This window comes from Sus scrofa, chromosome 1 (genome assembly GCF_000003025.6).
Source record: "Sus scrofa isolate TJ Tabasco breed Duroc chromosome 1, Sscrofa11.1, whole genome shotgun sequence".
NCBI lineage: Eukaryota > Metazoa > Chordata > Mammalia > Artiodactyla > Suidae > Sus > Sus scrofa.
Genome location: NC_010443.5, coordinates 194,641,574 through 194,657,645, shown reverse-complemented (window position 1 = coordinate 194,657,645; position 16,072 = coordinate 194,641,574). Strand labels below are relative to the sequence as shown.

Sequence of the window (16,072 nt, the reverse complement as noted above, 5' to 3'; positions counted from 1 at the left end):
TTTTGTTTCTGTTACCACTTTGAAGAAGCTAAATCATTTTCAAAGAAAGACATTTTAAATCCCAAGTATTTAAGACTCAGCTTTCATTTTTGTTGTGTTTGAAAAGGAAGTAGCATGTTTTAGCCAGCACTGGAAGATTGTTTTGTGGCATTTTAACTTTGATGTGGATTGGAAATCTTCACTGTCTGGTTGAACCAGTCTATAATTTTCATATGCAACTTTTCATATCAAAAAATGTTTCATTTTTACCTCTACCCACAAACAGATGCTGTTTAAACCACACATATACACACACTCACACACGCAACTAAATTTAAAACCAATCATGAACTACAGCATTTCTAACAGGGAAAATGAACTTTTGCTGCCCTCTTCTGCTAAAACAATGAAATACTAAAATACCAAAAGATTTATGAAGCTGAAGCAAAATCCTCAAACCGAAAGCAATGGACATGTCATTCTCATTACACCTCAATCAAAAATCAGACAACAACCAGAAAATGTATTGGTAATATTTATATTTGAAGGTTCCCCATTGATATATGAGGTCTGGATTACAACTTATATACAATTAGGTGATTTCCAAAAACGTAAAGAAAGAGAAGGGAAAGAAGGAATGAAAGAAAAAAGAGAGGGGAGGAGGAAGGGTAGAAAAGGAAACCTACATTCATAGACATCAAAATATGGGATGTTTACTTCCAAAAGAGATACTACAGCTGCTGTCGTGCACAGGAAGCAGCATAAATGAACATTCCACTAGATTAAAATTTGCTCAAACTTTCTCTCAAGATGCACAATCCTTTAAGATTTTCAAAATTAAATACTGAAAAATATAAAATGCATTGCCAATATAGCTACTACAAAAATCCTTTGTGGCTCATTCCTTCACTCCCCTCGGAGAAGCAGCTGAGCCAGAATATAAAAATAAAAACATTGATGTGCAAATAAAATATCACTCATCACATCTGGTGCCACTTTTTTGCTATAGGTAACTGTCATTTTGTGATAACATTGGTAATAGTATCAAAAGAGAGAATCTCTTCATTTCTTGGGCCGGGTCAGTGCATCCAATTAAAGGGGAAAAAAAAAAAAAAAGCCAAACAGAAGGGGGTGGGGGGAAAAACCTCCAAACATTGAAAAATGCCAATAACATCCATACATCTTCCCTTTCCCACCCCCCGATCCCCACAAAAAAATAAAAAAGCTTTTAAAGCTCTAAATATACTTTTTTTTTTTTTCTTTCCATAGTGTGATTGAGCCTAGGACTATACATTTAAGTATAGCAGGTGCAATTAGAAGCAATTCCTGGCTCTGCACCCTGGACTGTCCCACGCACAGAAGGAGGTACAAAATAAAGTCAATCCTTCCATTTAGGCAAGCAAGCCCAAGATGAAGGAACATAACCCTGCTTGTGAGTATCCAGAGGCAATCAGGGTATAGTTTATTTCTTACTTTTTTATTTTTTTTTATTTTATTTTATAAAAAACAGATGTTAGGGAGAGCAAAATATAATAAAATTTAAAAGGACAAGAACACTGAAGGAAAACAACTGGGGACACTTGCACAATGAGAAAAGGAATGCATGCTTGATTCAAGGTATGAGATGGGTCAATTCACTCACATGGTTGTTTTAGGCCCACAGCCTAAGGCTTCAGCATCCTTCTAAACCACAGGGTTTTTTCTTTTTTCTTCCAAAGACACTCTTAATCCTACCCCTGAAACCAATATGGTAGGGATAAGGTTGGAGTGGTCATCACTAACTACGATATTTGCTATTTAAAAAATATATTTATATATAGTTCTGGAAATTATGAAGCAAACAAAATATAACACAAAGATGCATTTGTCACAATTAACTCAAGTTGCAGCAACAGCAGAAATGTGGGAAAGGACAGAGGGCTGCTGCAAATGCAGCAAGTACGTCCTTAAATATGTCACATAGTGCAACAGTCAGATTACCTCAGTTACTCTGCGTCACTGGACACAACATGACAAGTGTCACATTGTCACTTTCAGTTAAAAAAAGAAAGACAGTGTTTCTTCTCAGAAGTTGCCCTATGAATTTTAGACACATACCTCTAATAGCTTCTTTAAATATGTCTAAAATTTGGCATTATTCTTCTCAGTTTGGAATGATCAACATACAAAATTGGCATCAAGGATATCCGTGTAGCCCTCACCTTCACTCTGCAAACAGGGTGAGGTACAAAACAGGGTCCTTGTCCTTCTCATTTCAAATGACTGCATTTCATTCTAATGGGCAGAGATATTTTATCAACCTGTGATTGTAATGTCCTCTATATAAAAAGATGAATTAATGGCAAACAAAAGTTTATACTGTCAAGATTAAATGTAAAGCAGAGTCAAAACTAACGGGCTAAAATCAAAAGGGCTAAAGGAGATGATTTGTTACAAATTTATTTTTATCTTTAGCATTTGAACTTGCACCTTTGCTCCAGCACTTTTAAATTGTTTCAACTTTGGCAGCCTCTGCCAACTTCACACTGAATCCCCATCAATGTTTTGCTTTCTTTTTAAATCTATTAATTCCATTAAACCATGTTGTACTTGGTATTGCAAATGACTTTTTTTACTGCTGTTTCTTTTCCAGAGTTAACAATGCCAAGTTTTGTTTTTGTTTTACAAAGTTATTGAGATGACAAAATCCATAATCAGCTTACTTTTACGCACAAACTGTGGCCCAAAAACCCTCAAACACTTAATAGGGGAGAAAGGTCAGTGGCTTCTTTTATTCCTTTTCTCTTGAAAAGAATAAAACTGCATATTCTACCTTATATCTTAAATGGAAGGAAGAAAATATACAATCCCGTATTGATAACCATATGTCTATTAAGAGCAACAACAGTTCATATGTTCCTGTTTGCTACTATCACAATTCAACACATGAACGCAGAATCAGCTCTATACCACAAATACTGCTGGAAGTGATGGTTTAGGATTATCAACTCACTGCTGCCATGTCCATAACAAGCAAAAGCATCCTGGAAATAAATCCCCAAACACATATCTTTCAATACATAGTAATGCAACTGCATTGGGTAAGTACATAATGTACACAAGTTTATCAGCATTTTAACTCCCCAAGATGTAAGATTCCTCTTTTAAATACAAAGCAGAGAGCCAATAAGATATATCTATAATACAGCCCTAGATTTTGTTTTGTTTTTTGTTTTCATTTTTCTTAAACAATTTGGTCACAATGCACCTTTGATATAAAAGCATTTTTAAACTTTATTATTAATACTCAGGACATTAGGAATTTCCAGATATTTTTTTTTCAGTAGCATTTGTAGAACCATTTTTGGTAACAAATACAGTAGTTAGGAATATGCATCCAATTTAGAATGCATAATAATGTTTATCCTGAATCCTTTCTGGCTAAAAACAGGGCTGGAGCTGTGATGGGATATAGAACGAGAATCTACAAAAAACACTGTAATATGTTTGTTTTTTCCCAGAGGCTACATCCTCTTTTGCTGGAATACTTTATAAATACATATTAAAAAGTAAGGCAACAACTCCAAACAGGCCAAGCTGTTTGCTCAACTCTATTCCCAATTAGATTCACAATCCTGGTGATCAATTTCATGGTTGTCCTGTTTAGTGTTTGTCTTTCTTATTTCACAATGGTCCAAAAGGATGTCTTCTGACATTTTTAAAACATCTCTGGCATGTGTGTTACTAATACTGGTCAAGTACTGACCCTACGACGTCCGACTGCCTGTTCTCTGAGGATTCAAGACACTGATTTGGATTCTCCATAAACTGATGAATGAATCCCAAACTCCCTTCCCTACTATGTTTATCACCTGTTCTCTTTTACTCCTAATTTTAACACTAAAGGAGTACCAGGACTACCTGGTTACTGGAAAGTTGTTCACTCCAGTAAATACTTTGATCAGGGACCTTTATAATTCATGGCCCCATTCCACATGGACATTCAACTCATGAAGATGTGCAAAAGGAAAAGATGTCCAATTACAGTCAAGTTATCCAGAGGAGGGTGTTATACAAACTTATAAGGAAATGACAGTCTGTTTTTTTTCTTCCTTTACTATAAATACATTTAACAGCTTAGCAGAAAGACAAGCTAAATTTAAGATTGTTCACATTTGAAAATTGTTTCATACTCTCTGCTAATGATAAATAAAGAACTCCCGATAATGGAATTTTAACATAGCAATTTCATTGACAGATCTTTGAAGACTGCTTTTTTTTTTTCTTTTTAAGAGGGTTAGAACAATGATTATGTTTGCCAAGTTCTGAGAAGTCAATCTACTGTCCAAACTTTGGATTGAAGTCCTTATTTTTTTTTTCCTTTACTTAGAGACAGGTATATACAGTGCTGTTGTAATAATGAAACAAATGTGAAATCTACTGTAAAGTTGCACAATACAGAAAACTGTTGCTCCATCTTCTACTACATAAATGTGTGACTCCACAGGTTAGTAATGTTGTTGTCATTATTTTTGTTAAGTTGGAATTATCCCATCACGTCTAAGACCTCTCTTTAACTCCAGATCCTCCAGTTTTTTCCACAATTCTTCACGCTCCTTTTCTTTCTTTTTCTCACTGGGGAAAAAAACAGAAGACAAGGTAAACAATTGAGAAAAGTTCAGAGGTCATCATACAATAACCACCCTTTGACATAGTTTATAATGTATGTTTTTAAAAGGTCTTTGAAAAGTTTAACATTAAGCCTGTGGGGTTTGTTTTGGTTTTTTGGGTTTTTTTTTTTTTTTTTTTTTTTTTTTGGTTTTTCTCTCTCTTGCTTTTTTTTTCCTTGACACTTATACAGACATGGGACAGAGCAGGAGATGACAAAAATATTTTAAAGTTTCATATTAATATTCCTTTATACTTAGCTTAACAAAGAAAATTAAAGTTACTGAAAAAAAATGAGAATTATTTATATGTATCTGTTATTCTAAAATCAATGATGTATTAGTCATTTTTAGTTAGGTCTAGTTCAAATCTGATTTTCTCTTTGTCTCCAAATAGTTTCTCAAAAGGGATGCTAGAGATGATACTGATACAGAGAATGAAACAGTTCAAAAAAGAAAAAAATCTTTATTATTACACATTTTTTCCTACATTTATGTATATGTAAACTCTTTAGCAGAATCTTGTTCTTGTAAGTATTAAACCACAAAATCCAAATTATTACCTTATTTCATTCATACATATATATATATATATATATATATATATATACACACACACACAGAAACTAAACAATCTTTCGTCTGTGATTTCAGTTTTAATTCTGGACAGAACTTTGTTGATATTACCAGGTATTAAATTTTTATGTTCCAAGCTTCGAATATGGCTAAGTATCAGTTTGACTAGTGACTTTCAGGCTTTTCAGGTTTCACTGTCTGGTAAAATTTATCAAAAACCTAGTTGTTCAAAATAGGGTAAACAAGAGTTCATTCTCCTGTGGCACAGCAGGTTAAGGATACAGCATTGTCACTGCTGTGACATGGGTCACTGCTATTGCATGGGTTCTGCCACATGCCGTGGGCATGACAAAAAAATTCCACTGCCTCTTTTTTGTTTATGTCATCACTGATTTTTTGTATTGATATACAAAGCAACACCCCCAAACCCAAAAAGCTCTAGAAATATCTAAGGAATATTATATTCTCATTCCACTAGAGTAGATGGAATACTTAATTGTATAATATGATAATTAATATTATCATTTTATAATTATTATTTTGGTAATTTAAGCCTTATTTACTACAACTAATTTTAGCTAGCTCAAATACAATCAGCAACAATATGAATTTCAGTGGTGCATAACAGTGTTTCAAATAATTGCCTATTTGGTAATTTTGATCCTGAAATATGGTCTCTATAGGGCAGGGGCAAGGTTAGAAATTCTCCAACCATTATAGATTCGAGCCTCCTACCTATAGAGAGCTGCTCTGTAAATTATCACTTTGGTTTCTCTGATGACAGTTTGGGGATAATACCAGGTCTAATTAAATGTTGTCTTAGAACACTGATTTGAGTACATTTAAGGAAATTCTACAAATCCTGCTGAGTTTCAATGCATACTGACCTTTTTTTTTTTTTTTTTTTTTTTGTCTTTTTGCTATTTCTTGGGCCGCTCCCGCGGCATATGGAGGTTCCCAGGCTAGGGGTCCAATCGGAGCTGTAGCCACCGGCCTACACCAGAGCCACAGCAACGCAGGATCCGAGCCGTGTCTGCAACCTACACCACAGCTCACGGCAACGCCAGATCGTTAACCCACTGAGCAAGGGCAGGGACCGAACCCGCAACCTCATGGTTCCTAGTCGGATTCGTTAACCAGTGCACCACGACAGGAACTCCATACTGACCTTTTTATTTGGAAGAGGAAGAAGATTAATAAGTAAGGGCTTAGAGACTTTATTCAACTAAAAACAGCTTAAACATACATTAGGTTCTAACTGCCCTACTTTGCAGTTTAAATGAAGTGCTGACATGATTAACACACTCCTCCTCTTGTTACTGAAGCACTTCACTGCAATCTTTGATCAAGAGCTGTATGACAATTCATGCAGTCTATCCTGTGGGGCTTTTCTTCCGATGAACTTTTTTTGCAAGTTATCATACATCTTTTATACTGACAACTTTATCTTCAAAAATCGTAAATATTTCTGATCTAGCTACTGTCACCCCCATCCTTCCCCACTTTTCTTTCTCCCTGTAGGTGGCAATTTAAAACTTCACCACGTTGTCATACTAAGGATAATGTCAAACTCTCTTCCACTTCCATTTCACAGAGCACTGATGTTGGCATAGGTATCTAACAGTGTTGGTTACTTATTCCACCTACCATTTTCAGATTTGTAAGACCTAAAAAAATTTGATCTGAACTACAACAGTTTCTTACTTCTTGCCTTTCAGAAGAGAAATCCTCTTTTCACTTCTTTTCTGACAGTACCAAAGATCTCTTTATTCTCTCTTTCTAGTTCCACATTCAAGAAAAAACAGTATTTTCATCTATTCAGTACAACCTTCTATTGCTCATTTGACAGAAGACTGCCTTGGCTTTAAAAAAATCCTTCTGTCACCAAGAAGGTCCACTTACAAAATAAGTCACTTTAATATACCAGATTATCAGAATCAGATTCATAGTATCTTTTGCTGGTTCCCTTGGTTAATTCTTATCTTTTTCAAAAATATGGCTTATTTAGGAGTTCTCTTGTGGTCGCCGGATTAAGGATCCCATGTTGTCTCTGCAATGACTCGGGTCACTGCTGTGATGTTTGATTGCTGGCCCAGGAACTTCATACGCCGTAGGCACAGCAAAAGGAAGAAGGGAAGGAGGGGGGAAAAGAGAAAGAGAGAGAGGGAGGGAGGGAGGGAGGAAGGAAGGATAAGTTTGGCCTATTTAGTTAAATGATAAACTAAACATCATGATCAGAAAACAGTTCTGAAATTCAATAAAAATTGGAGTTCCTGTTGGGGCTCAGTGGGTTAAGTACCCGATGTTATCTCTGTGAGGATGCAGGTTTGGCCCTGGCTTCCCTCAGTAGGTAAAGGATCTGGTGTTGCCATGGCTGTGGTGTAGGCCTCAGATGCAGCGCCAATTCGACCCCTGCCAGGGAACTTCCATATGCCACAGGTTTGGCCATAAAGAAGAAAGAAAGAAAAAGAAAAAAAAAAAAACAATAAAAATGAATTAATTTATTTCAATCAATTTGAATATTTTAGAAATAAGGTCTTTAATAGCCTTAATGGAATTCTACAGACTTAATCTTTATTCAACTAGGATAATAAAAATGGGGTTTTAGTTGCTATAAAAGAAAGGACATTATATACAATGCACTCTTTAATGGTATATCACAGTCTGAAAATATCTCCTTTACTTAAATAACACTTTTAAAAGACTTTAATTTGTTTGGAACATGCAGTGTTATTATAAATTTAATGATTTGCAACAGCTATAAATAGAGTAAGTTAAAAGTTCTTTACACTGCAAGTGTGGTATAACATGCAATAACTGATATTTATTTCAATGTGGTATAATAAAATTCTCAGTCTCTTCTGTCTACTGTTAAATACCTGCAATATTCCATAATTAAGCTGCTTTTGGTCCTTTGCCTCCTACCACCAAACTTCCCTTCATTGTTCTTTTCATCTAAATGCCAGTAACACATTAAAGATCAGGTAAAGATGGATGGAAACCACAGACAGTTTTGCTCAAGAGGTTCAGCAAAGTTCTGAGTATGACACTCTGAGATCTTCCAAAGTCTACAGTTTTATAACATACATAAAGCCAATATTTTCTTCTGGATGAAAAAAGCCAACGCAGAGGTTCAACTACCAACGAACTCTCTAGCCTTTCCTGAGTCTCTTCAAGTACATCATGCCAGAGTCTGAATATACATGTGCTCCCCAAATTCATATTGAAGTCCTAACCCCCAAAGGTGATGGTATTCGTAGGTAGGACCTTTGGGAGATAATTAAGTCATGAATGGGACTGTGATCTTATAAAAGAGACCTCACAGAGATTCCCCAGCCCTTCCACCATGTGAAGACACAGTGACAAGGTACTGGCTATAACCCATGCTGGTGCCACATTATTGTGACTTCTGGACTCCAGAACTCTGAGCGGTACATTTTTGTTGTTTATCAGCTACCCATAAAATACCCATAATGTGTTATTTTGTTACAGCAGCCCAAATGGACCAAGGCAACATCTTTTGGAAAACTGAACACACTGACAAAGAAATAACAGGTGAAGCATCATGTAAATGAAATGAAGAAAGGCTTATTGGGAGCTCTCATTGTGGCTCAGTGGTAAGTGACCCGACTAGTATGCACGAGGCTATGGGTTCAATCCCTGGCCTTGCTCAGTGGGTTAAGGATCCGGCACTGCCATGAGCTATAGTGCATTTTGCAGACAAGGCTCGGATCTGACATTGCAGTGGTGTAGGCCGGCAGCTGCAGCTCTGATCTGACCCTTAGCCTGGGAACTTCCCTATGCCTTGGGTACAGCCCTAAAAGGACAAAAAAGAAAAAAGAGAGAGAGGGAAAAAAAAAAGGCTTATTAAGCTAGAAGCTACAATTAGGCAACTTCAACAAGAAAAGAATATAAGGAAAGAATGAAATAGTTTTATGCACAGCTGACAAAAAAGCTTTAAAAAGTTACCGCTGACGATCTGACTTGTATGTGGCTGTCAGCTCATCAAACATGGTGCTGTTCATTTCCATAAACGCCTTCAACACGTTGTACACTAACGCCACAATGGCCCTGGGGACACAGAGAGAAGGGAGCATGCTGGTTAGCTCTGCACAACGAGACGCTACATGAAGAAAGTAGACACGCAACCTTTTTCAGAATGAGCTCCTCATACTGCAGAATTCACCCCTTTAATTGGAACAAGAAATGACCTACAATTCATTTCCACAGCAAGAGCTGTATCTTTCAGGCAAGGTATCTTTCTGAGGGGTTGTCAGGATTAGAAAAAAGAAAATCTATTTTGCCCTTCTAATTACTGGTACCCAGAATAGACTTGCTTGTGGGCATTTGTTAACTTCATTGAATAAAAAGGCAAGTATAAAAATAAAGCCACTTCACCCTAAAACTGAGCACCTGTGGTAGGAACAACCTTTGAAACCTGAATTTGCATAGAATTTTATTTTTAAAGTGATAATATACATAATTCATCAACATCAAAGGCTGTTTCCATGGTAACAAATTATATATATATATATAATTTATATTCAAAGATGATACTAAGTCTGCGTAATTCAGGCAGTTTGATGAGTTATGTTTCTAGTTGTGATTTGCATCCATCCATGCACTCCTGCTTCATCCTCTGGCTTAACCCATTACACAGGCTGTAATGGCAAGTTAACTGGAACTGGAAAGCTGGTGACAGCTGCTATGAGCCATGGGCACTAAACAGCTTCAAGAGTCCAACAGCAGCCTGTGCTTATCAAGAGGAAACACAAGCTCCTGGCCATGTGGGGACTCTGCCATCATGGGCTTGGTATCTTCAGACTAGACTCTAAATACATTTCCCTTTGCAAAACCATATGACGTTACTTTAATTTTGCATATTTCCACAAGGCACTGGTAAAAGGCCATATAATAAGCTGTGGGTTTGATGTTTCCAAAATATTTACGAAAAAGTGTAGTTGCTGTGTTGTTTCTGTCCTGTGCCCAGTAGAAGGGAAACTTAAGCTCCCTTCTGTTGAGGGCGACAACCTCAAATACAATGGCAGTGATGGAGAGGAGCCAAGAGGTGTACTGAGAGGTTCCAGATGCTTTTGCCTGAACCACGCTCTAGGTTCTCAAGAGACTCTCAACATGAGACTTATTTGTTTGCCAGCCCTTTATTCTTATAAGCTTTAGTAATAGAATTAGACAAATTTGAAATGTGAGAAATATGCTTTAACTTTCATGGGACTACATGATAAACTTCTCTTTGAACCTTTTTTTTGGGGGGGGCTGCCCTGCGGCGTATGGAGTTCCCGGGCCAGCGCTCCAGAGACGCTGCCAATCCCATTGCACCACAACCAGAACTCCTCTTTGAACATTTTAAACTGTTTTTTCCCCCACTAAAGAACACATTATAATGACTGAGTTGGTTTTTAAGAAATGGATCTTGCCAAAACACAAATCAATTCAGACCACTTCCCTCCTTATAACTCTTTAGTTTCCTCATCATCCACTTGGTGAAGACTCCACTTTCTCAATCTACTTTCTAGCTACCTACCCAAATAACCATGTTTTAGCTCTCCCAAATTCACAGGTCTGAGAACATGGCAGGTGCTTTTTACCTCTTTGTGCCTTTTTACGTGATAGACCCACTACCTAAATGGGCTTCTCCATCCCAGCCACCTGCCAAATTCTTTCAAGATTCAGTTTGCACATCAACACCCACATAAGTAACAATAAACTTTTCCACTTGATATAGAGCATTTCCAGATATCTCAGCTACATTCACAGACAGGCCAGGAAACCCACAAGCAAAGAGACAAGTGAACATAACAACACTTAAAAAACTGCTTTATAAAATATCTGTTCACATGTGGGTCTCTCCCAACCAGTGAGTGAATTTCTAAAATACAGGGATTTTATCTTTTCACATATCTATCTTCAGCAACAAGCACAACATCTGACACACAGCACACATTCAAGACATTTTATTAAGCAAAGGACAAGGAGGGAGGAAGAGAGGCCAAAGGAGAGGGAAAGAGATAAGGGGGGAGGGGGAGGAGGAAAGGAGGGATGGAGGGAAGAAGGAGAGATGGAAGAAGGGAGGAAGGGAGGGAGTGGGGGGAAGGGAGGAAGGGAAGAAGAGAGGGGGAGAGAGGAAGGGGTGAGGGAAAGAGGGAAGAAACTGTGGAAACCTACGGATTCCAATGTTCTTTTGAAATCCTATAAAGACTGGAAAACATGATGGGAAGGATGACATTAGAGTTTTCTTCTATCAAGCTCATGATGTATTCATTATTCCAATAATAGAGTGCCCTTTCTGCCACCTTTGAGAAAAGAAAAATAAAATGTTAAGAGAGAAAAATACAAAGATAAAGCAAAATTATAATTTCTTCAAACAAAAGTATTTTTAAGACTATTTTAATATCATTCAATGAAATGTAAAATTAAATATTAATTACACTTTACATTTTTGCAGGTTTAAAATCTTTCAGAACTTTCCAAAGTGGTTCACCAATTTGGGGAAGAAAAAGTTTTCCTGCCTACTTATTTATATTCTCTTTTAACACTACCATTTCATGATTCTACACTTTCCCAACCCAGCCCCCAAGCCCCAAACACATTTACCCTACACTTGTATATGCCACACTGTTTCCCCATCACTTTAAGGCCCTTCCAGGGCCCAGCACATGGCATGTGCTCAGTCAACAGCTGCTGAAGAAACCCAGCTGCCCAGCCCTGCAGAGCTGTCATACTTGCTAAGCACCTTCTGCTGTTAGGTACCACCTCCTATGGCTGCGCACTGCCTCCTATGGCTGGCACTACCTCCTACCCTCCTATGGCCGGCACTACCTCCTATAGCTGGGCACTACCTGCTTTGGCTAGGTACTACCTCCTATAGCCTGGCAGCACCTCCTACAGCTGGCACTACCTCCTAACCTCCCACAGCCGGCACAACCTCCTATGGCCAAGCAGCACCTCTTATGGCTGAGCACTGCCTCTGATGGCCAGTACTACCTTCTACCCTCCTATAGCCAGCACCGCACTGATCCTACAGGCAGAGTGTGTTATCCTTACCACTATCCACCAAGCACACACCATTGTACAGATGTGGGCACTGAGATGCTCGGGATCGGTAACCTGGCCAAAGCCACGCTACCAATGAATGATAACTGCCAGACTCAAGCCTAGTGCCCAGACCCCTTCCAGAGTTCCTTTATGGTCTCCTCCTTGAGCTAGCTAAGCCAGGAAGTGGCCACTCAGTTTTGGACTCAGGGATATTGGCTGTACACACATCTGCCTGCTGTCTCAGACCCTTTTTTTTTCTGACTACAACATTTACAACTCTGAATTCAAAGTCCTCAAAAAAAAAAAATCTAAAAAGTAATCTAAAATAATAATAATTCAAATAAACCAAAATCTCAAAAAAAATCTAAAATCTCTAAAAAGAGTAGTTATATGGGAAAAGGAGGGAAAAGAGTGGCTTCTTTCATTCATACAGATTAAGAAATTATGTTTTAATTAAATAAAAAAAAAAATTTGGCCATAATACCTGCAGAATGTGGAAGTTCCCAGGCCAGGGAGCGAACCTGTGCCACAATTGCAACCTGTGCCACAGCTGTGGCCATGCCAGATCCTTAACACACTGTACCACATGGGAACTTCCATAATGAAATAAATTTAAATTTAACTTACATGTAATAATTTAATAAAATGGTACAAGCTGTACCCACCAACAGACTCTGAAAAATTAGAACTTTTCCATTTACTTTATTCAGTTTGGTTCAAAAAAATATTCTGAAAAGCACTAGACACTGGGAGTACAAAGAAATGTTTACTATAAGCCAGGAACTGTGCTAAGTATTTCATATACATATTACCTCATTCAGTCCTCACAACCAACACACAGAGTACAGGTCCCATTATTTCTATTTTGCAAATGGGGAGACTGAGGCTCAGGAAATTAGTCACTTGATTACCAAGTGGCAAGACCCACTCCCTGCTCATAACCTCTGCATTTTATTATCCCTACAAAGCTCATGTACTGGTACAGAAAAAGGATCCCTAGTTCAATGCAAACTGTGATAGATGCTATACCAGAGAGAGAAACAGTACACCAGAGGAAAGAGCAGAAAGAACAATCCAGATGATCTGGGGAAAGGATGAACGGCAGAAATGTACCACAGGCAGTAGCACCTAAGCTGGGCTTTGAAGGATGAAGGAAAGAGCAAAAGGCATTCCAGGCTCAGGGAGTTACCGGAAAGGAGGGCAGGAGCGGCAACATGGACTTTGTGTCTAGAAACCACAAAGAAACATGGAAGAAAGAAGAAGCATTTGGTGTGGCTGAAGCTGGTGGAGCAAAGGCAAGAAAAGGGCCTGGGGAAGACCATGTATTATCTACTTATCAATATGTAAGGTCATGTACAGACGAAAGTCAGTATCCAGCAAAGCCCCTTAAAGAGGAAAGCCATTGTTTATGCAAAGTGAGAACTGGCACTTCTGACTGTAGGACCCGCTGTCCTTTACACACAGTGGCAGTGTCTCTAGCTCAGAGCCTTGCAACCGCAGGGCCACACCTACAAAAGCAGGTGGCTACAACAGGGTCACATTTGCTGGATGAACCAAAGAACACGTCATGGAATGAATAAAGAAACTCTTCGCTCCCCTTCCTTCTTTTGTTCTGTTTTACCTCTGTCAAATAATTTTAAAATTCTTTTTCCTCCTTGTATGGACTAAACTTCATCTTCACCCTCTGTCCCCACTCCCACCCCACCCCCTGCATAATCCATGTGTTGACACCCTAACCCCTGTGTGAGTGCACCTGGAGACAGGAGGTCATTAGGTTAAATGTGGTCATAGAAGAGGGTCCTAACCTGACTGGCAGGTTTGGTGGCCCTCTATGAAGAGAAAAGAGAGACGCCCTTCTCTCTCCTCCAGCAGCGAGGAATGAAGAGGCCACGTGAGGACCCGGGGGAAGGACCCAGGGAGAAGGTGTGCAAGCCAGAAAAGTGCCCTCACAGAGGCGGAGAGCACTGAAACTTGCACTGCAGGCTCCCAGCCTAGAGAACTATGAGAAATTAAGCAGTGTTGAAGCCACACAGGGTTTCCTTGTGGAAGCCTGATGTGGTCTAAATGTTTGTGTCTCCTTAAAACTCCTATGTTGGATCCTAACCTCCAGGGCCGAAAAAGTACCTTTGAATAGAGGCTCCTAAGTGCTCCCAGCCTCTCCCACCATGTGAGGACATAAGAGAAGTCTGGGACCCAGAAGAGAGCCCTCAGCCAGCCGTGCTGCCACCATACCACCACCGTTTCCAAATGGACCACCAGCCTCCAGAACTGGGGAAAAAACTGCTGTTGTTTGTAAGCTGCCTCATCTGTGGTATTTTGTTACAGTAGCCTTAAGACACAGCCCCAGCTATGTCAGACATTTCATCTCCTTTCTAAGCTTCTGAGCATCATTTAAGGCTCCCTGGCAATTCTCATTTTAAAAAAGAGTCCTGTTCTTTGCCCTCCATGACACCAAACATCCTAATAAAGACTGAAGAATTAGGTGAACAACCCAGCTATTTGAGCACCACAGGCCATGTGGAATATGTAAAACATCTACATAGTGTCCTGCATTTTTTAAGACCCATGCCTAAAGCGTATCATCTGAATGTAATGGTCATGTAACAGTTTCTACTCTTTTTTTTGGCTTTGTGATACAATTGCAAGGTTGTCTTAAGATCACTGACTTGACACACTAAGATGTCTTCAGGTTAAAAATGAAAACAATGACTACAGCCAGTGTCTCTATGCAAGATAATGACAGCTCAGGGAAAAGTCCAGCACATTAGCAATGGGGTTCTGTGCTGTCAACTCCAATCTGAGCAATCTCTTCAAATCCACAGGCTGTATGTACATAAAGAGGCAATTGTCCAGGTCTGAGATTTGGACCTTTGGTGGACAAAGTATAAAACCTAATGTGTGGACCCCAGGGCACCCTCTTCCCCCCAGTGTGGGTCCCTCAGCCCTGGTAAAACAGCCCCAACTGCAAAAAGAGTTGCTCAGGTTTGTTCCCCCAGAGTGGCCACAGGGAGGCAGTGTGGTGCCACAGGAAGGTCACCTGCTTTCAAAAGAAGCTGCACCTACTAACTCCCCACTTCCTGCTGACTGGGAACTTGAGCACATAATTCTCTCTAGAGAGGCAGGTAGGAGGATAATTACAAGTTTAGGAGTAAATCATGTAAAGCATCCAGCACAGTATAGAATATTATGTTCTCTTTTTCCACTTAAGCTTAGTTAGCATCTCTCTTACACATTAGAGGGGCCCTACCAGTCCACCTCTCATTCAGCTATTTTACTTGAGACAAGTTATGTTACCACTGTGAGCATCAGGGTTCACACCTATAAACATCATAATGCCTCCTTTCCAAGTGCTCAAGGGAATTCAAGTTAATGGATAGGGGCTGTCATGTAGCAGGTATTCAAGAGGAAGGTGGTTATTATCAAAAGTATTGTGATCATGTGAAAAAACAGCAAACAAAACCAGGTAGCTAGTGTCCACTACTTTTCTTTCAACACAAATAAAACTTTTTTTTTTTTTTTTTTTGTCTTTTCCAGGGCTGCTCCTGAAGCATATGGAGGTTCCCAGGATAGGGGTCTAATTGGAGCTATAGCGGCTGGCCACAGCCACAGCCACAGCCACGCGGGATCCGAGCTGCATCTGCAACCTACACCACAGCTCACAGCAATGCTGGATCCTCGACCTACTGAACAAGGCCAGGGATTGGACCCACAACCTCATGGTTCCTAGTCGGATTCGTTAACCACTGCGCCATTAGGGGAACTCCAACACAAATAAAACTTTACCAAAGTAATTAATGTATGTGGTAAAAGTCACTCTA

At 39.1% G+C, this 16,072-nt stretch overlaps 1 protein-coding gene across 1 annotated transcript in view; it reads right to left on the bottom strand.

The window, feature by feature from the left end:
- The window catches only part of PPP2R5E (protein phosphatase 2 regulatory subunit B'epsilon), a gene marked incomplete at its 5' end in the record, with an annotated part of 147,768 nt that continues 136,039 nt past the window's right edge, over positions 4,344-16,072 (bottom strand). Inside the window, 3 exon segments of the mRNA NM_001244062.1 lie at positions 4,344-4,593; positions 9,171-9,272; positions 11,385-11,512. Coding sequence (NP_001230991.1) covers positions 4,494-4,593; positions 9,171-9,272; positions 11,385-11,512 — 330 coding nt within the window. The 3' untranslated portion in view covers positions 4,344-4,493.